We start from the raw sequence: 24,108 nt of genomic DNA, 5'->3' as shown, positions 1-24,108 counted from the left end.
ATGCTTTGTTATGGGATTGTCTTTGAATGGCTGGGATTAAACATTAATGGGGAAACTTCATGTAATACTTTGTTTTCTCTGGGGATTTTTATCTAGCTGGTTTTACTATGTAGTTAGTGGACCATCTCAAGCCACAAATAGGATAGTAAGGATTAGAAAAAGAGGAAATAAATAAAACAATAGCTAAATCCATGCAGCCACAACTATTTTTCACATCCCTTCTTTCCAAATATGCTATATTCTGCCACTCCTTCCAAATCACTCATTTTCTGTAACATGGCAAAAGAGATTTCGGTCTGCCTTGTCACTTTTCAAATAGGCCTTAAAATGAAGCCATGTTTTAAAATAAAATAAACCAAGTAAAAAACATTGTGTTATTCATCTTTTTTTAACTTTATTAGTATAATTAGAATTACAGTATGACATAAAATAACGAGCTTTTGCTAAACTCTGTAAAGCATTACATGCGTCTGCCATAAACAACCTCTATTATAGATTTAGGTTTTATTGCCACATCACTGCACTGAGGTGCAATAAACATTCAATGTCTTCTTTTTTAAAAATTATCCCAGGAGTAAACAGCAACTGTCCTCTATAAGAGTGTATCATTATTTTCAAGGAAGACTTACTATTATTACATGGTTTAGCAAAGCATTGTAAAAAAGCTACATAGAGAATACCTTGTCTTTGATAAACTGTGCAATCAAGTTTATACAGTATACTATTCATATAGACTAACAAACTAGGAGATGATATTATGCAGTCATTGCATAGCAAAAAAGCAGACTAGTTAAGTAATAGTCACGTCTAATGTGCAAAATGCGGACCAAAAGGTAGCAAAATGGATAATTAGAAAGTTAAAATGCCCTGAATGAACACATTAAGATTAAATGCCCAAAATAACAAGATAAACAAATACCGAAGTTAAAGAGTCGTATTTTATTTTATTTTATTTTATTTCTATACATATATCTACACATAATACCAGAAGATTACACATCCTCTTTTAGTAAGCTCCAATCAAATTAGCTCATCAAGTTTAGACAGGACTAAATGATAGACAATGAAGCATCCGTTTTTTTAAAAAAGTCTTCTTTTCTAAAGAAAAAGTTAACTATTTCATTTTGTAGATACTAAGTGAGCAGCAACCTCTTGATTTATTGAGAAAGAGTATATAAAACATTGCCTGTAACATGTATAGATATCAAACTGACTATTTTATTAGTTATTTCAATTGAAGGTCCATGTAGCATTGTTTTTAAAATGCATTCACTACCATGTGTTATGGATTCTGAACCACTGTGCTAATGCTTCCAAAAATCCATCAGTCTCAAACATTGTGAAAATATCCATCTCTGAAATTTGATTCCCCCCCTCTTAAAATAAGTTCTCAGCAGAAATGAAACTGGCCAAAATTATTCTTTGAAGGGAATACTAATAGCTTGCAAAATGGACATCTTTTATTTAAAGCCCTTACATATTATTCCTACAAATATATTGCTACAGTAAAAATGAAATGTAATAAGTTTACTCAATAAAATGTATTTTCCTGTACATTCTTTTGTGTATGTTTTTTTCTGTATTTAATGCTACATATATTACATCACTTATCATTAACAGTTATGTATCAGCAAATATAGCAATATACAGATGACTTTTGTCTTAAATATTTTACCATTTCCTACCAAATATAACTCCATATTTCAGTATTCATGCATTACCTGAGCATACCAGTCGTTAGCCTAATAATATACACTGGATGACAGTTTCAACCTGCAAGTACTGTACAGATAGCCACTTTACAAATGGAATTAATTCCAAGCTCTCTCCTTTGTCTTTTTTTCTTTTCATTTTCTTTCAAATGCCACTGACTTTTTTTTTAAATACTGCAGACTCTAAATATGTTTCTTTTTAAAATATAACATATTAAGAGCTTAGAGAGGTGAACCCTACACAATATATTAAGAACATAAAAAAGTTTTAAAAAATGTACAATCTCATGCTGTATATTTACAAACATTATCGAAATAATAGATTTTATCTTTCCGCTAGCCATATATTTCAATCTAAAGCTTTTAATGTATTGTTTTATAAAATAATACATTCAACATATCTAGAGCTTGCAAATTGGTGTTCTTGGGGTTTTTTTCTTCCTGTCATAAACAAAAACCTTACCAACCCCCCTCATGTAAATTATCCAAGTGTTTTAAGGAATTAAGAGCTCTGCACTTAATGTGCAAAAGATTCAATATTATCAAGTCAAGTGACAATCTGATGCTTAAAATAAGACTACAGCGAGAGAGCATATTAAAGCATTCATCATTGTTAATCAAATGTGCTATTCTGTGATAACCTGTACCATTAACAGGTAGGTTTTATTTTATGTAAATAAAAGTATATATTTTTAAAACTGGTGGTTGGGAGTTTAGGCAAATTTAGGAAAATATTGTATTTTCTGGAGTCCACCACTTTGGAAAGATGTACATCCTATAAAAGAACGTAAGTAGCACTCCAAAAATGGAAAATGCCAGATGTGCAACATAAACATATGCTTTACCTTCTATCATTTTGCATAAAAATATTTCTCTTCTGACCTGTACAGCATCTCTTATGGGGACATTCAGCAATAGGCTATCTACAAGTGGTTTGGATTTCTTACATTTCCCTCCCTCGTTCAGATTTATGGTTCAGAATTGGGTGTCTACATCACATGTTACAGCCCTAGAGTACAGAGTTAATATCTTTTCTATTATATATTTATATATTTATATATATATAATATACTTTTACTTTATAAAATAAGGAAATCTCAACTTCTTTAAGACAGAGGCAATGAAGCAAATGGGAATTGCTGTGTGTTTAAAACCAAAAATAATAATTAATAATCATAATACAATCCCCAGTGCAAAAGACACTGAACAAACTACATATGGTTAATGGGGTTAGTGAGGAGGAGAAGTTTGGTCTTTAAGCTGGGGCTCTCTATTTAAATAAGTAGCCCAATACACTAAATTAAAAATCCCAAAAAGCAATGGGAATGCTATTCTTGATAGTCGGTCAATTTTGCTGACACTGTTAAAGGTTTTCTTGGGTTCTGGAGGTTTTGCTTCAGCTTTCACTTCTTTTGGCTCTATCGTTGCACTTTTAGCAATGGTAGCTAGTCCAGGGTCCCTTGCAATATTAGGGGTGAAGCTGGTTGCTGTTGCTGGTGCTGTGAATGAGTTGTTTTTCATAATGAGAGGATCCTTTACTTTCTTTGGCTAGAAATAAAAAAAATAGACATTAATCCAAGACACCTTTTCAGTGGATCATTCAAAACCATTGACAGCTCTGAGACATTTGTGTTTTACTTATGGGCACAACTTTTGTTTTATTTTCCCATGTATTTTCACATTGTACAAAACAAAACAAAAAAGATAATTGCATTTCCTGGACATTTATGCACAAAAGCAGATGTGCACATATAAGAAGGGCGACATTTTCTGATGGGTTACTTTGAATTATGGAACAGCTTACCGGAGGAAATACGCCTGGCGCCTACGGTTCTTTCTTTTAGGCACCAGGTTAAGACCCGGCTATACTCCCAGGCATTTTAATGTTTAATGCTTTATGTTTAATGTTTTTAGTTTAATGTGTTCCTTTGTTACTGATTTTATTCTATATTGTATTTTAATCTCGTTTTGTACACCGCCCAGAGAGCTATTAGCTATGGGCGGTCTAGAAATGAAAATAAATAAATAAATAAAATAAATATATTTGTTTAAAGGTCACAATGAACGATAAATACCTATGTGTTGATATAGATGTAGATTGTTTTACATAGATTTTTTTTTAAATCAGAAGGGCATATTGTAGGCATGTGTGCATCCTTCTATTTGAAAAAAATAATAAAAGGCTGTTCTTGATGGAATAGGATGTGAAGAAGGGACTTACAGTGCTGTCATAAATACACTTCCCTGGGAATAAATCCACTGAATGTAGTGGGGGGAGGTTGTTTTGGGTAGTCATTCCTATGTTTGTATATTGTTCACATTTCCCCATTTAAAATTCTAAATCACTTATACATAGGTAGATACTTTACAGGAAAGTGCCCTGGATACAGCAACAGATGTGTTAGTTTGGCAAAGCTGTCGTGGTGGTATAGAGTGGAAATCAGTGTTAGCATGGCAGAGGGTTGGAAAATGTTAAAGGCAAAAGTACTTTATTGAGCTGTTGCCTGCTTCAGCTCTTTGGGATAGAGTGGACTGTAAATCTAGATTAGATAAACAAACAGATCCAGCAAAGAAGGACCTTGTCTATGCTGCTTGATCTGGCTGTGGGCCTGATAGGTCTTGCCATTCTTCTCAAGCATGTTTAGATTTGGATACTGTATAAAATGCACAAGGTTTTCCCTGAAGTGAACAGAAGAAGACTTTAGTTTTCAGAAGGGTTGTGGCAGATAGAAAAAAAAAGGTGTGAAAATAAAGGCATCTGCACTGTATACGACTTGGCCAGGGACATCAAAGATCATGATATATATTAACATTTATTAAAATAAAAATTATTCATGTTTTATTTTCAGTATTGTATAATGAAGCAAGTTTTCAACAGGATAGTTGAACAACCAAACAACAGTTTGTAAGCAGGCTTACAGAGGGACTGACGGATCAATGTCAATAAAGTGGCACCAGTGCACACTCTGTCTAGCCCTCTGCCTGAAAAAACCCTCATCCTGTTGGAATAGGCAAACTTTCATGTTTCCTTGTAAAAAGGGAGATATTCCCTTTAAGGGATATTTGGGGAAATATCCCATGTACCTGTTTACCATGATGTAACTTCCTAATGGGTGGGATCAGTTACCTGGCTTCCTCCTCCTTTCTCCTGGGGATTCCTGCATAATCTCCATTACTGATCTTTTTACCTCTGGGAGAGACCGCATGGCAGATGCTCTCCTGAGAGCATCACTACCAAAGACTAAAATGGACTATTTTTTCTTTCATCTAATCTAGAGCCTATGTTTCCTGAACATATGAAAGGTCGTGAGTAAATATTCTTTATCCTTTTACCTAAGAAGATTGTGTCTGCTGTTATTTGTGCCTAGGGAAAGATGGGCTGGTTTATATTCTCACTCTGCTGCTTGCATTTATATCTCTGCTAAGAAATAGGACCACGAAACTTAGCTCCTATTTCATTTTATATTTTTAAAATACCAAACACATCCTAATACCAAAAAGCTTATGCAGATTCAATGGAGGCTGGTGGCTCTGATGTCAGTGGCACAATGAATCCACTCCAGGTTTTAGTCTGAACTTCCAAGGAGCTGTCACCAACCTCCACTTTGCTGATGGTTTGGGGAGACATTTTACTATCCCAAGCAAACTTCCAATGTTTCTCTCAGATTAGTAAAATATCCCAAAAGAAATCTGTTTGTGTGATATAAGAAGATGGGCACTTAAGTCAGTTTTTGTTTGAAAAACCTCATGTTACCCTAACATGTTAGCACCCCAACACTTCACATTGCCTGGACCAAAACGGCACCCTAATGACAAAAAACAACATACTGGAATTTTTTATTGTGCTGGATGCTTTTTGGTTTACAGAAAGTAACCTGTAAATTGTAAGTGGCTGAAATTTGTGGACATTGCTTACTACTCTGAAGGTGACCAACATCTAGAATAGCCTTTCCTACCTTGGTGCCCTCTAGTTGTTTGGGGCTACAGCTTCCATCAGCCCCAGCCAACATAACCAATGGTTAGATATAATGGGAGTTGTAGTCCAAAGCATCTAGAAAACACCAGGCTGGGGGAGGCCGTCCATAAAATAAAATACATTGTCCATAAAATATATTGTAAGTCTGCTTTGTGTAAATTCTGCAACAAAAAGTGCACTGGGGAGGGATTTTTGCCATGCCTGATTGCACAGCAAAGTACACCCAGCCACTGCATGGAGTTCATGAAGAAGAAACTCATCAGAGGTATGCAATGTAACAGCGACCGACAGCTTATTTGCTTATTTATTTTTTGTTGTGCACAGATGCCTCTGAACTGGAGCAGAAGTTGGTGTAGTGAAAATGTTGAATTTCACCATTTATGCTTGTAAAATGCTGAATTTTAGACTGCTGTAACCTGCCCTGGGACCTGCTGGTGAAAGGCAGGCAATAATAATTATAACAATAACAACAATAATAGTTCATAATAATTCTTAGCTTGCCCAGTGCTATGCTGCAACAATGTGTATGTTCACCAAGTCTGCCTGGGTGCAGATAGAGACATGGAGTATAGCCATGTCCATTCACTTTAGAAGTGGAGATTTAAATGACAGAGCTCCTTTTGTTTCATTCATTTCAACTAAATGAATGGAAATCCAAATGAATGAGTTCCAAATGAAAAATCCATTAGTTTCTCATTTCATTCATTTCATTGAATTGAAATCCTGGATGGATTTCATCATTCATTCAATTTCCATTGAATGGAAATCCAGCATGGTTAACGAGCAAAGTCAAGGAAGCTCTTAGAGGCAAAAAGTCTTCCTTCAGAAAATGGAAGTCTTGTCCGAATGAAGAAAATAAAAAAGAACACAAACTCTGGCAAAAGAAATGCAAGAAGACAATAAGGGATGCTAAAAAAGAATTTGAGGAGCACATTGCTAAGAACATAAAAACCAACAACAAAAAATTCTATAAATACATTCAAAGCAGGAGACCATCTAGGGAGACAATTGGACCCTTGGATGATAAGGGAGTCAAAGGTGTACTAAAGAACGATAAGGAGATTGCAGAGAAGCTAAATGAATTCTTTGCATTTGTCTTCACAGTGGAAGATATAGGGCAGATCCCTGAACCTGAACTAACATTTGCAGGAAGGGATTCTGAGGAACTGAGACAAATAGTGGTAACGAGAGAGGAAGTTCTAAGCTTAATGGACAATATAAAAACTGACAAATCACCGGGCCCGGATGGCATCCACCCGAGAGTTCTCAAAGAACTCAAAGGTGAAATTGCTGATCTGCTAACTAAAATATGTAACTTGTCCCTTGGGTCCTCCTCCGTGCCTGAGGACTGGAAAGTGGCAAATGTAACGCCAATCTTCAAAAAGGGATCCAGAGGGGATCCCGGAAATTACAGGCCAGTTAGCTTAACTTCTGTCCCTGGAAAACTGGTAGAAAGTATGATTAAAGCTAGATTAACTAAGCACATAGAAGAACAAGCCTTGCTGAAGCAGAGCCAGCATGGCTTCTGCAAGGGAAAGTCCTGTCTCAGTAACCTATTAGAATTCTTTGAGAGTGTCAACAAGCATATAGATAGAGGTGATCCAGTGGACATAGTGTACTTAGACTTTCAAAAAGCATTTGACAAGGTACCTCACCAAAGGCTTCTGAGGAAGCTTAGCAGTCATGGAATAAGAGGAGAGGTCCTCTTGTGGATAAGGAATTGGTTAAGAAGCAGAAAGCAGAGAGTAGGAATCAATGGAGAGTTCTCCCAATGGAGGGCTGTAGAAAGTGGAGTCCCTCAAGGATCGGTATTGGGACCTGTACTTTTCAACTTGTTCATGAATGACCTAGAATTAGGAGTGAGCAGTGAAGTGGCCAAGTTTGCTGACGACACTAAATTGTTCAGGGTTGTTAAAACAAAAAGGGATTGCGAAGAGCTCCAAAAAGACCTCTCCAAACTGAGTGAATGGGCGGAAAAATGGCAAATGCAATTCAATATAAACAAGTGTAAAATTATGCATATTGGAGCAAAAAATCTTAATTTCACATATACGCTCATGGGGTCTGAACTGGCGGTGACCGACCAGGAGAGAGACCTCGGGGTTGTAGTGGACAGCACGATGAAAATGTCGACCCAGTGTGCGGCAGCTGTGAAAAAGGCAAATTCCATGCTAGCGATAATTAGGAAAGGTATTGAAAATAAAACAGCTGATATCATAATGCCATTGTATAAATCTATGGTGCGGCCGCATTTGGAATACTGTGTACAGTTCTGGTCGCCTCATCTCAAAAAGGATATTATAGAGTTGGAAAAGGTTCAGAAGAGGGCAACCAGAATGATCAAGGGGATGGAGCGACTCCCTTACGAGGAAAGGTTGCAGCTTTTGGGGCTTTTTAGTTTAGAGAAAAGGCGGGTCAGAGGAGACATGATAGAAGTGTATAAAATTATGCATGGCATTGAGAAAGTGGATAGAGAAAAGTTCTTCTCCCTCTCTCATAATACTAGAACTCGTGGACATTCAAAGAAGCTGAATGTTGGAAGATTCAGGACAGACAGAAGGAAGTACTTCTTTCCTCAGCGCATAGTTAAACTATGGAATTTGCTCCCACAAGATGCAGTAATGGCCACCAGCTTGGATGGCTTTAAAAGAAGATTAGACAAATTCATGGAGGACAGGGCTATCAATGGCTACTAGCCATGATGGCTGTGCTCTGCCACCCTAGTCAGAGGCAGCATGCTTCTGAAAACCAGTTGCCGGAAGCCTCAGGAGGGGAGAGTGTTCTTGCACTCGGGTCCTGCTTGCGGGCTTCCCCCAGGCACCTGGTTGGCCACTGTGAGAACAGGATGCTGGACTAGATGGGCCACTGGCCTGATCCAGCAGGCTCTTCTTATGTTCTTATGTTCTTGTGGAACGGCCTGTACAGACCATAGAAACATTACATGGGGGGAGGAGAGCAGTGAAATTGACAGAGTGGAGAGCTGACCAGTTTGTGTCCACCCCCCCCAAAAAAAACATTTTTGCAACGTCTCCAAGAAGTCTTCAACAATTTGAAAAGTCTTGTTCTGTTCACATCACTCTTTTTAGACTCAGGGGTCTGAATCACACATGCATATGCATCACTTGATGTCTTATGATTTGGTGACTCATCCCTTGATGGCTTACTACTGAATGTCCAAGTCCTCTCAATTGAAAAGTCTTATTTTGCCATGATAACAGAGATGATATAAAAGCTGTATTTGAGGTGTCTAATTGATGGTTGCTGTTTCACATATGCAAGTAATTACTCAGCAGTCACTGAAGGATTAACATGCATGTTTGAATTCACCCTTAGCTGCAATCTGAAAAGGAGCTGCAATAAATTCTATATTTCATCATAGGTAATATTTTTGGGGACAGAGAGGATTAAAGATATTGCAGTCCTTCAAATTGTCCTAATACAGGGGCTTGAGCATGTTTGGTCTTATCCATGTCCAAAAGCACTTCAATATAAGCAAATGCAAGTACAGTAGGGCCCCGCTTATATGGTGGGTTAGGGACCAGGCCCCCACCGTAAAGCAGAAATCACCGTAAAGTGGAACCCATTGACTTTAATGGGTTGCGTTGTGCGAAAATGCCGCAAAATGGCAAAATTGGCTTTAAAACGGGGAATTTCCCCTGATTGAAAGCCGCCGCATCAGAGGAACGCTGGAAAGCGGGGCCCTACTGTATGGAGACAAGCAAGTTGAACTCAGATGGACTTCGTTTTTAATAAGAATGTTAAGGATCAGTTTTCCAATTCAAGCAATCTAGTTTAGTAGGATCACATTGTCCATGCTATATATAATGTCTCATGTCCATTTATGTTATTACCTTTTCAGGAACAACACTCTTGCCATCCCATGCATAACCTCTCTTTGTAAAGTAGTTCACTGTTGCAAATTCAATCAGTGCTGAGAAAACAAATGCATAACACACAGCTATGAACCAATCCATAGCAGTGGCATAGGCCACCTTTGGGAGGGAATTCCGTGCACTGATGCTCAAGGTGGTCATTGTTAGCACAGTTGTCACTCCTGTAAAGCAAAACAAGAACATTTCAGAATTCATTCTATCATCATCCCATTGCTACCTCCCTTTCTGTGCACAAATACAATATTGTTTTTACTCTATGCCACTGTAATTAGTTGCAGACATCTCCAGGTTCATTCTACAATAATGTAGGCATTGTATCCACTAACAGAATTCCCTGAGCAGAGTTCCACTCAGGGAATACTCTGGAAAATCAGAGTTCTACATCATGTGGGGAGCCTCCACAAGGAGAAGTGTACTTGTTCCTTCTCTGTCTGCTCCATGTTCTGATTCTGGATGATTTTAATGCCTGAATGCTCTTGCTGTACCATTAAATTGGTAAAATATCAATAATTTGGTTTGTTTGTTGTTATCCACTAGGGGTTGCCATTTTGATTTTCTGCCTCAGGCACCAAAATATCTTAGGACCACTATGACTGGAAATCCAGCCCTCTCGACCTTTGAGGTGAATTGCAGTTACAGCTATGCCGTAACTGAATGAGCCAGCTTGACAGTCTTAAAATGAAATGGAGGGTTCTTTCTATACATCTTCTGGTTTATGAGCTCCATCTCATATTCTGCACCAGCATTTTCAAGCTGTTCCCCACAAGCCTAAAGACTATTGTTGACTGAAGAAGAAAAATATTACTGATGTTGATTAAACAAGAAAAAGAAAATGCTGCTGTGGGGTCATATACTTTGCATTTCAACTAGCAGCGTTGCTCACCTGCCACTTAACAATTGTCTTTTAACTAACCACTGAGCTTTTACTGAAAGTGAGAGGTCTGCAACTCTGTTGCATTGCTTACCATTGCGATAAATCACATATTCACCAGTTGCCTTGACAACTGCAGACATTTCATGTATTAAATCTCTGCTGCAGTATATTTCCACTGTGTCAGGTGTTAGCCAAAACACACAGCAATCAGAAATATCTTGCCCTATCCATATTCAGATGCATTATTTAGTGTCCAGGAGGGAAAATAATATGACCTTTCAATTATCAGTCATCTCTATTCTGAAATGTCTCCAAATGCATAACAATTTGTGTAGAAAAACTGGTTAAGGCTGCAGTCCTATCCTGCACATATCCAGGACAATTCTATGCACGTTTACTCAGAATGAAGTCCCACTGAGTTCAAATGGACTTACTCCCAGGTACACATACAGATGTTTGGAACCTAAATCACACTGCAGTTAATGGATTTTAAGCATCTTAACTATCTATAGGAGAACTGATCAGACTCTGCTATCTACTCTTGTGCATTTACATTCATATGAAATATTTGGAGGTTGCCTTTTTCATGATAGATAAACCTAACATTTTAAAAAAACAGAATGAAAAACATGAATCAATTAATCAAATACCAAGGGGGGGGTGTAGACACACACATACACAAAGAGAGCAAGAGACAGAGACAGGGAGACAGAATGTGTACGAAACACACACACACACACACACACGACATACACAGAGCAAGAGACAGAGTGACAGAGACCGAAAGGGGAGACATAGAGAGAGACCAGCCCAGAAATAAGTTGAATTGTTTTGTGCTGGCAGGGGCTGACAGAAGTTGAAGGCCAAACCTTCTGGAGGCTGGCTTTTGTGTCTGAACCTACCCAGCAGCTGTGGGTAGAATCCTGTGTAAAAGCTCTATTTCACAAGTCATGGATCAAACCCTATGGAGAATCTGTGGCCCTTCAGATGATGGGAGTTGGATTATAACTCCCATCATTCCTCATCGTTGGCCATGCTGGCTGGGGCCGATGGGAGTTGAATCCAACAAATTGGAAGGCCACAGGTCCCCCACCTTACCTCCGGCACTTTCTCTTTTATCTAGCTTGGTGTAATAGAGCTATCCTTTGCAAGGGGCACTGCACAGTTCGACCCAAAGCAGATCTAGAGTAGGGAGGAGAGAGAGGGTCCCTTTGCTTGTTACCTCATGGACCCATGAAAAGATGCTTAACCTGTATGAATGAGAGAAATAGGCTTTCCAGGTTCAGAACCATAAGCCTGTACTTTGGTTGCATTCCTGAAAGCAGATACTTGTACTGCTGTGTCTTATGCCAATCCATAGCAGCTGAGTGACAGCTCACTGAAGTCAGCTGCATGAGAGAAACAAACAGTGTGACAAATCATTAGCACCAGTGGGATTTATGTACCCCTAGAAATATGCACTGCAGACTTAATTTTTAGTACTTCAGCATCACTAGGTTGTGGGATCATACTATGCAGTAATATACAACCAGTAATGGCAGTTCTATCATACGTGCAGGTCTACTTGTTCTTTGCTTTCATTTTCACATTTTAATAGTTGGGTAAAGCTCCAGGGCCTGAAAACATTCTCCCAGAAGCAATCAAATTTAACCAAGAGTGGTGGGCACCGGTCCTGACAGCTTTATTTACGAGTATTGATCGAACTGTCTGCATCCCTGAGGACTGGGGCCTTGCCACTATTATTCCAATCTTCAAAAAGGGTAGTTGTGCGGACCCAGCCAATTATAGACCAATTAGCCTGCTAAATCTTCTCAGCAAGCTTTACGCAAGTCACCTACTTACAAAACTGCAAATTTGGATGGAGCGGGAAAATAATTTGGAGGAGGAGCAAGCTGGTTTCAGGGCGAGTCACTCCCCCTTGGACCTCGCCTTTGTCCTACAACATCTTGTTGAAAAATATACCTCCAAGCCAGGGGGCGCTCTTTATGCTGCCTTTATTGATTTTAAGTTAGCATTTGATCTTATTCCAAGAGATAAGCTTTGGTCAAAACTTGAATCTACCAACACTGACAGACACTTATTAGCTTCGATTCGTGGCCTATACCAGAACACTCAGGTTCATATACGATGTAATAGCGCTGGCAACTTGTCTAGACCCATTTCCACCTTCAAAGGAGTTAAGCAGGGCTGTATTTTAGCCCCCACATTGTTGAATCTATATATTAACTCCCTAATCAAAACCCTGACGCAATGCCCCATGCACCATCCTACTTTGTCGAATAGGCCTCTTTCTATTCTTCTATATGCAGATGATGCAGTACTTTTGTCTCTCACAAGTACTGGCCTTCGTCGCCTGCTCAGAGCCCTCGCCAGTTATTGTAACAACGAACTGCTGGTCATTAATCACAGTAAATCTAAGGTTGTAGTTTTTACAAGGAAGAGGGTGAAACATAGGTGGTGAGTAAACGGTATCCCCATAGAACAAGTACTATCATACAGATACCTGGGAATAACCCTTCACTCCTCCGGATTATGTCACCTGCAGGCAAAAAATGCTAGGGCAAATGCAACGAGGAGCACTAAGGCACTCCTCTCCTTCTTCTACACGAAGGGCAGGCAATTCGTTCCATCCATGCTGCAGGTATTCTCTGCTAAAGTCATCTCCCAATTACTATATGGCGCCCAGATAAGTGTCTATGGTGGCTATACTTCCTTTGAAACTATTCAAACTAAGTTTCTAAGGAACATATTGGGCACTCCACCATGTGTCCCGAATGCCAACCTACACCTTGAAGCTGGGCTTCCTACCATTGAGGTTCGTATATGGGTGCTTAAATTCAGGTATTGGCTAAAACTGATCTTTGCACCAGTCAGTTTGGCCCCTCTCGTGTTATCTGATATGTACCAGTCAAAATGGAAAAAATCTCTAGTTACTAATCTTTCCGTTCTGGGTTTCTCTTCCTCTACTATTCTAGCGCTAGGCTTCTCCCAAGCGAAGTCAGCTATTATGCAGAGAATATTCGATATGGAATTCCAAAACCACCTGTCCCGTGCTGGTCTTAACTCTGACCCTAGCCTTTATTCAAAAGCTTTTACCTTGGCACACTATCTGTCCCTCCTCCATATACCTTGACTCAGGAAAGCATTCACACTGGCCAAACATAACGTCCTACCCTCTGCACTCCTAGAGGGTAGGTACCAGAAAATCCCACTCGCTGAACGTCACTGTCCATGTGATATTGGTGCTGTAGACACTGTGAGTCATGTTTTACTAGAATGTTCCCTTTATCATGCCCTCCACATCCAGCTTATTACTCCTTTCCTTCAGAAATTTCCAGGTAGGGACCCTGCTTTTTATGTACATTATCTTTTAGCTGATAAAAAACCCCTAGTAACATCCATGGTCGCGAGTTTTTGTGATGCAGCGATTAAATACCGAAAAGCGCTGCCAAAGCAATGACCATTGGAGTTTGAAGAACGTTTTTTAGACTGAGTTTATAGTCTTATCAGTATACAGTTATTGTACTGTTAACTTTTATGATGCTTTTTATAGTTTGTACTGTGATTTCTGCTGGTCACTGACCGTAATGAATACTCATTCATTCATTCATTCATTTTGATAGAAATGTACAAGGGGATCCTGTCTGGGGCCCTCCCATATAGTTTTTGGTTTTTGCAAAATAACAAGGAAACAGCAGGAGGCCAAGAGTGAATGTAAGGAACATTCATTTGATATTCTTTAGTTTTGTGAAAAATGGTGAGTACTATTCACAGTAATGTGTCTTGAAATCTTATCACCAGTTTCAGTTAGATTATGGATCATGAGACTATAGTTTTTCAAAGAGCCTGCTGCTAATGAGGATAACTTGTTGGCTGGCTGTCTTTATTGTTGTTACAGTGTCTGCCTTTTTGTAGCTATATCCAGTGCTTCTTTTGTGATGATACTCACTGGTACAGAGTACCAGGACCTCTTTCTTGGCTGCCCATGGCAACTATTTTGTGCTGGGTCCCTCAACACTTTTATCAAGGTATGAGTAACAGTACCTCATTTTTTACCAAAAAAAGCTGTGGCTATATCCTATTTCTGAACTCAACATTTCTGTGTAGTCACTGTTTCAAGCACGGATGGCACCTTTTTCAGCCCAAGGGCTATGTTCCCTTCTGGACATCCTTTTGAGGGCCTCATACCAGTATGGGCAAAGCCAGAGACAAAAGTGAACAGAGTAACAAACATACATTTAACCTTTGTACAGTAGGTTAGTTTCTACACACACACATTTCTTGCTATTTTCCAACCATGCATGTGACAGACATTATTAGAATTCAAGGACACATTTCAGCCAGGAAAAATATTTGGGGTACGAAGCAGTGTGGTCTGAGGAGAGGGAGTTGGCCTGCAGAGAGTTCTAAGGGTTAGATAGAAAGGCCTGGAAGACCATATTTGACCTTCTCCCAGACTTCCTAAGGTTACCCACCCCTTGTTTAGAGGTTGTTACAGAGATATGAATGTGGTGTGAAAACATGGAAAATATACATTTGACAAAATATAGATTTGATACGTTTTGCAGTTTGTCAAATTAAGGTTTGAAGGACTCCAAAAAACTGGGATAATATCTGAAGTAAACAGATTTATTTTGGCATTATTATCTCCATGTGATTAAGACTGCAGATAGAGAGAAAGAAAAAGTGGGGCTGAGCTTGCTGGTACTGCTCCTACTATTGCATCCCTTGTTCGACCTTCTCTCTGTCCATGTGAAGGGGGCTTACCCAAAGAAAGGAAGCCTGCTGAACATACATTTTCCCAGTGATTAGGATCTTGATCACTCAGGGTTGGGGGAAGCCTACAGACATTCAGCAGATATCCTCTTTGTAGGCAAGCTGCCAACATGTGGATAGCACGGGGTTAGGATGAAGACATGAAGCAAGGTGGAACCAGTGCACATGGCCCCACTCTTTTTCCATGCGGTACGTTGTGTGGAGAGAATAATGCCCAAATACCACCACAAGCTGCATTTTCTGTGAACCCTGCCTTGGTACTGGCTGACCTATGGTGTTGTCACAGAAGCCTGGATGTAAAAGTTGCCAAAGCACTGGTTGGGGAATTTATTCTGTTAATACAAGTCCCCATTTGCTTTTTTACAACTAACTGGGGGTTAAGGAAGGGGAATAAATTCAATTCAGTTCGCATTTCCAGTCAAATCTGTCAAATTTGCATTGTCCAAAACAATATGAGAACCACAACACAGCCATCCTTTGAAATTTGCACTTATTCAAATTTTGCAGTGCAGTTTGCTAACCAAACAATGTTTACAAAAATGCATATGTTAGGGTAAAGTGTGCATAAAATGAATATATGAGTGAAAATAACATACAAAAAATGCATTATAGGATGAGAAATTGCTTGCAAAAATGTGTACATTAGTCAAAACTGCCTACAAAAATTATTAGGAGAAATTCACTAAACTGCTGAAGAATTTTCAGCGGGATTTTTTTTAAAAAAGATTGCAGATTGCTGCAGAAATGTGGAGAACTGAATTTAAGACTGGAATGAGAAACTGAGAGAACTGAAAGTGGCAGATCCTTCCATCCCTATTCTAGCTGTCATTGGCTCAGCGCCATCTACTGTTGGTCTCCCTGCCTTCTGTCGTACCAGTCCAAATGGGCACGAGCCACTACTGTACAAGACACTTACCAAACACAGTTCTCGCTGGAACAGATTCTCTGTTGAGCCAAAAAGAGACCTGGGATAGAATCACTGTCATAATGCACGGCAGGTATGTTTGAATAACAAAGTAACCAATTTTTCTTTTCAAATGGAAGTGGGTAGTCATCACAACATATTCTCCTGAATGTGAGAAAAGAACCAACAATGAAATTCATTTGCAAATACATGGGATAACATGATTTAAAGCCATCCATCAGAAATCATTCAGAAACTAGTATACACTGCTTCCCACAAAATATTTTTTTGCAACAACTAGTCAAGAAAATGAGGAAAGGTTAAGAATTATACACTCAGAGTTTGAGAAGTAAGAAGCTCAATGACCAATGACCCAGATTTCTTGTTCTTCTCTTTCCCCTACAGTATGTGCGTTGTTTAAATCAGCAAGAGCATCCTGCTATCCAGGCGTCATCTGCAGAGCATTTGCTCTCTGCTTATGGCATACTATGTCTTGGATTGCATAAATTACGTTTCTACCATGTATCAATCACCAAGCTGAATACAGTGATGACCCACCAGGAACACAAAAGAAGCCTCCTGATTTTGCTATCTCCCTAGGACTGCAAAAATGAGGGTCTTAATCATGCATCTGGCACAGTCACTATTCATAGCTGGTAGATTGGACTTAGCTTAGTGGTGCCAATTTAAGCAGGCCTGGCATAGATTTTTGAAGGGAGTGACTGGGCTGACTTCATTTTAGGAGAGGTGATTTACCCAAATGTTCTTTGGACCCTTCCTACCTCTATGTTTTATACATTAGTTCTGCAGACTACAGCTTAGCATTTATCTGAAAAAAGGGCAAGTTGTTCAATTTGATGGCCTTCGTGAAATAGTGTTTTCCAGAAATTAAGCAAGCCTCTCCTTTTTGGTCTCATCATTTATGACAATTAGTTGAAAATGTAATATCTTGAAAAGATCAAATTCCTTGGAGGGGGGATCTAATAATGTAGCATTATATTCACACTGAAGGAGTTGAAACAAAACAAATGTCAGCCGACAAAAGAAATGAGTAAGTCTGAAATCCAATCAAACCCTTTCCCCAAAATAAGAGATTATGTATAAAACAATTTTAGGCCTTGGAGGGAGGTGGGGTAGAAGTCTCAAGCCATGCCCTTATGAGGACTGAAAGGCAGTATGTAAGTAAAAACAAATAAATGCCAAGGGCCACAACTAGTGGTCCTGGTGAAACATCAAAAGACACATCCATCCAGTTCAATGGAGGCCCGGATGAACAGTGCAGGGTGGGTAGGAATGTTCATGCAGATGTGTCATATTTTATTTTTATTTATTTATTATTTAATTTGTATCCCGCCCTTCCTCCCAGCAGGAGCCCAGGGCAGCAAACAAAGCACTAAAAATACTTTAAAACATCATAAAAACAGATCTTAAAATACATTAAAACAAAACAGCGTTAAAAACATTTTTAAAAAACTTTTTAAAAAGGGTTAAAAACATTATTAAAAAACATATTAAACATAATAGATGTGCAAAAGCTGTTTTCCAGGAAATTTTCACACAGCATACCCTTAAATTTATGCCTAAAGCAAAAAATGTTAAAGTGCTTTGTATTATCATGTTCTGAAGTTGCATGGCAGAACTAAGCTCGTGACTGCTCTGTAAATAACAAAGGTGACTTGCAAGACCTTTTTGGTGATGGCCTATCTAGCCCAGATTTAGCAATGCATACCAAAATTAATTTGCAAGGATGGGGAGTGAATGTATATTTAAAAAGAACCTAACTTTGGCTGCAATCCTATGCCTACTTAATGGAAAGTTAACCTCATTAAACTCAGTGGGGTTTATGTCTCAAGCAGATATGCATAGGATTGCACTGTAATTGCACAATACTATACTGTCAACTCAGAAGTAAGTCCTATTGAATTCAATGGTAAGTGAATATAGAATTTCAATCTAAGTTTTTTTCTTTCTCATTGTAATGGCTTTTGTATTCTGGACATTTTTATATATAATCAATTACATTCTATTCACATATATGCCAAGCTGCATGGGATGTCATGTGGGCCTTATCAATCAAGTGTTGATAGGATAGAAAATACCATCTCTTCTTTTCCTTTATGCCACATTTCTTGAGCACTGAAGGCTTTGTCCTTATTGAAATACATAATAGATCTGACCAGCCACCCTTAAGTTACTGGCTATTGAAAAGAAAGAGCAGCTGTAAGAACCCAAAAGCTCATATAGCTCACAACTCATCCTTGACCATCTTATGATCTATTGGGCTGGTTCAATTGAGCCTGTAGTTCTTGCAGCTAGTTGGATTGTAAATAAAAAAGGATCCTTTCAAATACGGAGGCTATGATCAAAATCTTCATGCGGCTCCAGTGCATACACCATGCCGTGCCATGGCAAGCACGAGATTCCTCCTGTTCCTTTGAGTGTTGAGGAACACAACTCACACGTAGAGTGACAGCTTAGTAATACAGCACGTTCACTGCCTGAGCATGCTTCCTAGTTCATTCCGAAACATCTCAAGTTAAATGGATCTCAGGAAGGCTCTTGGACAGTGCTGCCAGATGGAAGTTGACAAGAGTGACTTAGCTGGACATTTGGCCTGATTCAGTGTATAGTCAGATTCTTCTGTATCTTCACAATAAAGACAAAGTTGCAGATAGTCGCCTTTTGTGACAGCCTCCTTAGTTATGGTTTGTAGAAGGCTACAAAGGAAGGGGGAAATGTAGGGGGATTCAGGGGGCAATTGTGCATTTCACGAAGGGCCCTCTACCTTTCCCCCATAATCTGAGCACTGTTTTAATGGCTGTAAACCACAATAATCAAAGTGAAATCTCCACGTTCAAAGATAGCACCCCAGTGATTATCATCTGCTGAGAACACACACAGAGAGGGTATCAGCTTCATCCCCCCATTTGTGTGGTTCCCAGGAGCATTCTAGCTAGCCACTATTACAGGTACAGTGCTAGATTACATGGCCAAACAATTTGTACATAATCTTTTCCTCAGAATAATAGAATCTTAGAGTTGGAGGAAGCTTTGTAGCAGTAGCATCCAGTGAGGTGGCAATGGTGGGGCTGTGGGGCTTTCCCAGCACCCCAACACCATGGGGTACTGCCACAGACCAAGAGGGTGAGAGGCAAGGTGCAGGGAGCTTGGCAAGATGGAGCAGAGGGCAGAGCCAACCCAACATCCCTGCAGCAATGTGCTGCACCACACAGAAGTACCTATGCATCTCCCCGCCTTTTTGTCAGTGGCAGCAATCTGCAGTGTTGGGAAGCCAGGAGCACCACTTGCCACTATTGCTGTGTAGGCCACCTAGTCTAGGAAATCCAGAGCTAGAGCATCTCCAGCAGGTGGCTGTCCAGCCTCTGCTTGAAAATCTCCAATGAGTGAATATGGCAATCTCTGTTCACATAGAATTCCATGATGTGTATGTGCCAAAGCTGCTGGAACAGACTGAAAAGGTGATAGCTGTTTTTAGATTCCCCAAACAGATTGGATTTTTTTAATGCACAGATACAGAGACAAGGTGAAGCTTGAGGTTCATGCACAGCCCTAATAAACATACTCTTGTTCAGTCTTCATTCATGTCAATGAGGTTGGTTTGGTGGCACTTAGAGCCACTTCCACTGACATACGTATTTGGAGGATTCCCTTTCTTTTCCCTCCCCTTTGGATCCTTCCCAGTACACTACCTTCAAGATATTAAAGTGCTTAATATAGCATTTTTCTATCACTTTCGTATCTTATTTGTAAAATACAGTAACAGGGCTTCCTTTTCTATGTGTACAATTCACAAACCTATTAAATTAGGACTAAGTGGGCTTAAGTTCAAGTGCTCTCTTTTATGCAGTCTGAATATTTAAGGAAGTGGATCCAAATGCTTATTCATATGGGGACTAGATAATGGTTTATTTATATGGGAATTCCCTGGGTGGAAAACTGGCATACTACTCTATGCTATTCACACAAGTAGCAAGAAGATGAAAAAGCCCTTTGTGGATGTTCTTTTCTATAGCTGGAGAAATAGTGATCATGCTGGTCAGCCAAGGTGCAACAAACTTCACCTTCTTTGGGCAACTCTTCCTTCCTCCTGCCCCAAATGGAACTTCCTTTGCTTGCAATTTATATGGGGGACCTATTTTTTTACTGTCATACAGTTATAGATAGATAGATAGATAGATAGATAGATAGATAGATAGATAGATAGATAGATAGATAGATAGATAGATAGATAGATAGATAGATAGATAGATAGATAGATAGATAGATAGATAGATAGATGCTTGTACTCTCAAGCTCACTATTTTCCAACACAGACTCGGGGATATAAAGCAGAAGTCTCTCATATCCTATTACTTCATATCTCCAATTCAAAAGTATCAATGACTGAACCTGAGATCTTATATTTCCAAATATGCCCTCTTTCACTACATGACTTTCCCCCAGGATTTCCCTCCAGGATTATGTATATATGTGTGTGTATACAGAGATATCACAGAGCAAGCAGTTTGTATTATGGTTCACTATCTGCAAGCGTAGTTTTATCTCATTCTTCCATTGTCTGTATCTGCTTAACATGCAGGCTTTTGGGGCGGGTTAGGTTTTAGTGTTATTGTTGGAATTTTAAGGTTTTAATGTGAATTATATGTTTTTATGTTGTACGCCACCCAGAGTGGCTGGTAAACCAGCCAGATGGGCGACTAATAAATTTAATAAATAAAATAAATAATAATTAACAGCGATTTAGAAACATTTCAGATGAGGGCCTCTCCAACCCTTCAAAAGGGTCCAATCTCCATTTTGAATTGTTGTAGATTTAGTATTTTTTACCTGATAATTTCATTTGACATTGTTTATTCCTTAATGTGAGTGCCTTTCCTACTTTGTTTTGTTTTTACTTGCCTGTACAAACATCTTGTGCAGAACTTGGCACTAATAATAAATAACAGTGATTAATGTCTTTTAAGCCATTATGTTAATTTTGTTTTGATATCTTTGCAAATTGGAATCCCTTATTTTTTCTGCCTGAATTGCCTCATTCCTGACAACTTTGACAAGATGCTGTGAATAGCGACTCAAAAGTTAAGTATGTTCTTTCCATTAAGACTACATTTCTGTGTGGAAAGTAAATAGCAGGACCGGTAAATGATCTTTATTATATTCTGGCTTTTTTGGAAATAAAGGCTTGTTGGCAAATCCTGGAAGATGCAACCAGCTAGATAGACTGTATTTCTTATACAGTTCAGCACTCTCTTAAATACTGATTTAGTTCATGAATCACATGGAAAAAGTGTATATGTGTGTGTGGGTGGAATATATTACTATGGTTGGAACCACAGACCCAAATCCATAATACAGAAATAGCTGCTTTCTGTAATGGGGTGATTTGGTATGGTTCATTGGTCATTCAATCCAAGAGCGGTGGGAGCTTTTTTTGAAGCCATTGGGTTTTGCTTTAAAGGCTTATCTTCACAGTGGTGGTGGTGGTTTTAGATACAGGTAAAATAACCAAATTTGGTCCCTTTGATAAGCTAGTGTTGGAACAGTTGTATGCAAGCCTGGCAGCTTACAAAATGCCATGCAATGATGTATTGAACTCTTTTTGTTTATATACTTGAGCATTTCAAGAAAATTGTGGTGTTCAAGTATATAAACAAATGGTGCTCAGTGCAATGTGGACCATTTTTAGGATGCAAGGGCATCAAAGAGCTTACTTCTTCTTCTTCTTTTAAAAAAGTGAACTGGAGGGGGGAAAGCCCAAAATCTCAGTAAGTACTTTTGCAAGACACAGCTGTGTGATGGCAAAAGCAAAACACAATAGTACTAATAGTGGGACTAGGGCAGATTCCAGTGACAAAGCGAGTGTGGAAGCTACATGCTTGCATAAATGCTGTTAAAGCCACTATTATGAACTGCAGTAATTCACAGGATTAGACAGGAGTATAAAAAAAAATCACTTTACATAATAGATTTATATCCCCTCCATCCCTTTGCACCTGAACCAGTTATTGTTAGTGCAGAGGTAGAGAAACCTTTGGAAACTTAGGCTGGGGCGGGGGGAAGTGTCTCTAGATGTGCAAATTGTTAGATGGCTCAACCCCCTAGTTCAAGGAATACTGGCATAAAGGATTATTATCATTATCATTATCATTATTAATTCCAGTTTATAGACCACTTACTAAAAGATCTTAAAGCAGTTTACAATAGAATACAAAAGGTACATAAAAACATATCAAATTAATTTACAAAGCAAAATACATAAACAATATCCATATACATAAACACAGTATAAAAGTCAGAATTCACCAAATAGCATCTGGCCACCAAGTATGAATATCCTGGACATCTGAACCATTCTCAGGGGCAGCATAAAGCTTCTGGGCTATGGAATTTTCTGCTCTTCAAAGTCCAATTGTGTCTGACCAAATTCCAGAACCAATTTATCCCTGATTTCATTTTGTTTAGTTTATATCTTGCCTTTTTTTTTTAGAAATGAGCCCCAAAGCAGCTTAAGTGCCCCCTACTTTGAGCAATTTTTGAGGGGGACTTGAACAGGCTCAAAAATGTTTGTATATTCAGACGAGCAAGATGATGCAGGAACCATTGCCCTCTCTCTATATGGGTGTGTCCTCAGCAATGCCATCACAAAGCCAAATCTGATGGATTATGTGATGCCATTATTCCCTGGAGAAAGAAAACTAAAGGCCAAGCTACATGTGACCAAGAACTGCCTCAAACATATCTAAGGAGGTAATAGATTCCAATTTTAACAGCAAAAGGAGTATGTGGGTGACAGGAATAGGTGACAGGAATTGAATCCTCATCCGCCTGTAATTTACTTTCCCACAGCCCATCTCCCAAGTACTTTTGCACAGATGTAGCATCTAAGGGAGCTACTAACAAAAATTAAAAATCATTATCATTATCATTACAATTTACATTAGTCCCTTACTACATAAAATGTCCCAAAGTGACTTACAATTGTAAAATTAAAAGCATACACATACAAGAATTTAAAACAAACATCAAAAGAAAGAAAACAGCATTATTTACTAAAAGTGCTCATTCTGGAATATTATAAAAATGACAAATCCTACTCCACCCCCAGGAAGAGTCATAATACCGTATGATCCCAATTAAGAACTGACATTTTGATGGAATTTGGCAGTTAGAATACTGCTGCTTGCTGGTTTTGTAAAATCTTTTCTTTTTTACAGAATTTCAGTTTCATGGGTTTTATTCTTTTGTGGCCTGACCTGAGTGCTTTTAAGAGCATGTGGTAAGAAACCATTTTTAAAAATAAAATAAATGCATCTCATGGAATATTCTATTATTTTATGTAGGATACCTAACTCTATTGCTCACACAGATCTGGCTTGGTAGAGGCCATATTCATCACTCACCTGTACTAGATTGCACAATTCCAGAAGCTACAGTTTGTCCCATGAGATCGTATTGATTCAACCGAGATCCATCTTCAGCTACTACAACAGACCGTGCTGGTTCCCGTGTCCATTCATACATCACCTCTGATTTTGTATAAGCATCTAATTAGGAAAAAAGTCATTTCCAAAGATGGCTTTTAAAAAATATTAATTGGCCACTTTAATTCTCATCATGTCTCTCTTTTCAACAAGAGTCATTTCTCCCAACAGTTTTCTTTTCTTCTGTAGCAACAACAAGGCAATGAATGCAGTGATGGAACTGGGTATGCCAAAAGGAATATTTTTTCAGTGGTTCAGGTGTACCCCATGAAATGGTAGTAATACTGACAGATATATTTAAAGAATCTTTGAAATGTAGGAACACACTGCATTTCTGAAAGTCTTACCAAGATTAAGACTGTTGGTACCAAGGGTAAAGGCTGGGTTTTTTTCTTTTATTTGTTTGACTGTTAATGTAAAAGCACCCAACACTTTATCTTGATGTAACACTTGGGACTATTGTCCAAATGT

The 24,108-nt window shown here is 38.8% G+C and overlaps 1 protein-coding gene across 1 annotated transcript in view; it reads right to left on the bottom strand.

The window, feature by feature from the left end:
* Positions 1-2,942: 2,942 nt before the first annotated feature.
* The window catches only part of GABRA1 (gamma-aminobutyric acid type A receptor subunit alpha1), a 47,166-nt gene continuing 26,000 nt past the window's right edge, over positions 2,943-24,108 (bottom strand). Inside the window, exons 6-9 of the mRNA XM_061621874.1 lie at positions 23,557-23,700; positions 16,148-16,300; positions 9,540-9,742; positions 2,943-3,260 (exon numbers count right to left, since the gene is read on the bottom strand). Of these exons, the coding sequence (XP_061477858.1) occupies positions 2,943-3,260; positions 9,540-9,742; positions 16,148-16,300; positions 23,557-23,700 (818 nt within the window). The remainder of the gene's footprint in view (positions 3,261-9,539; positions 9,743-16,147; positions 16,301-23,556; positions 23,701-24,108) is intronic.

Source organism: Rhineura floridana, chromosome 3 (assembly GCF_030035675.1).
Source record: "Rhineura floridana isolate rRhiFlo1 chromosome 3, rRhiFlo1.hap2, whole genome shotgun sequence".
In the NCBI taxonomy this organism is placed as follows: Eukaryota; Metazoa; Chordata; class Lepidosauria; order Squamata; family Rhineuridae; genus Rhineura; species Rhineura floridana.
Note: the sequence above shows the minus strand (reverse complement) of the source record. Positions and strands in the feature narration are given on the sequence as shown.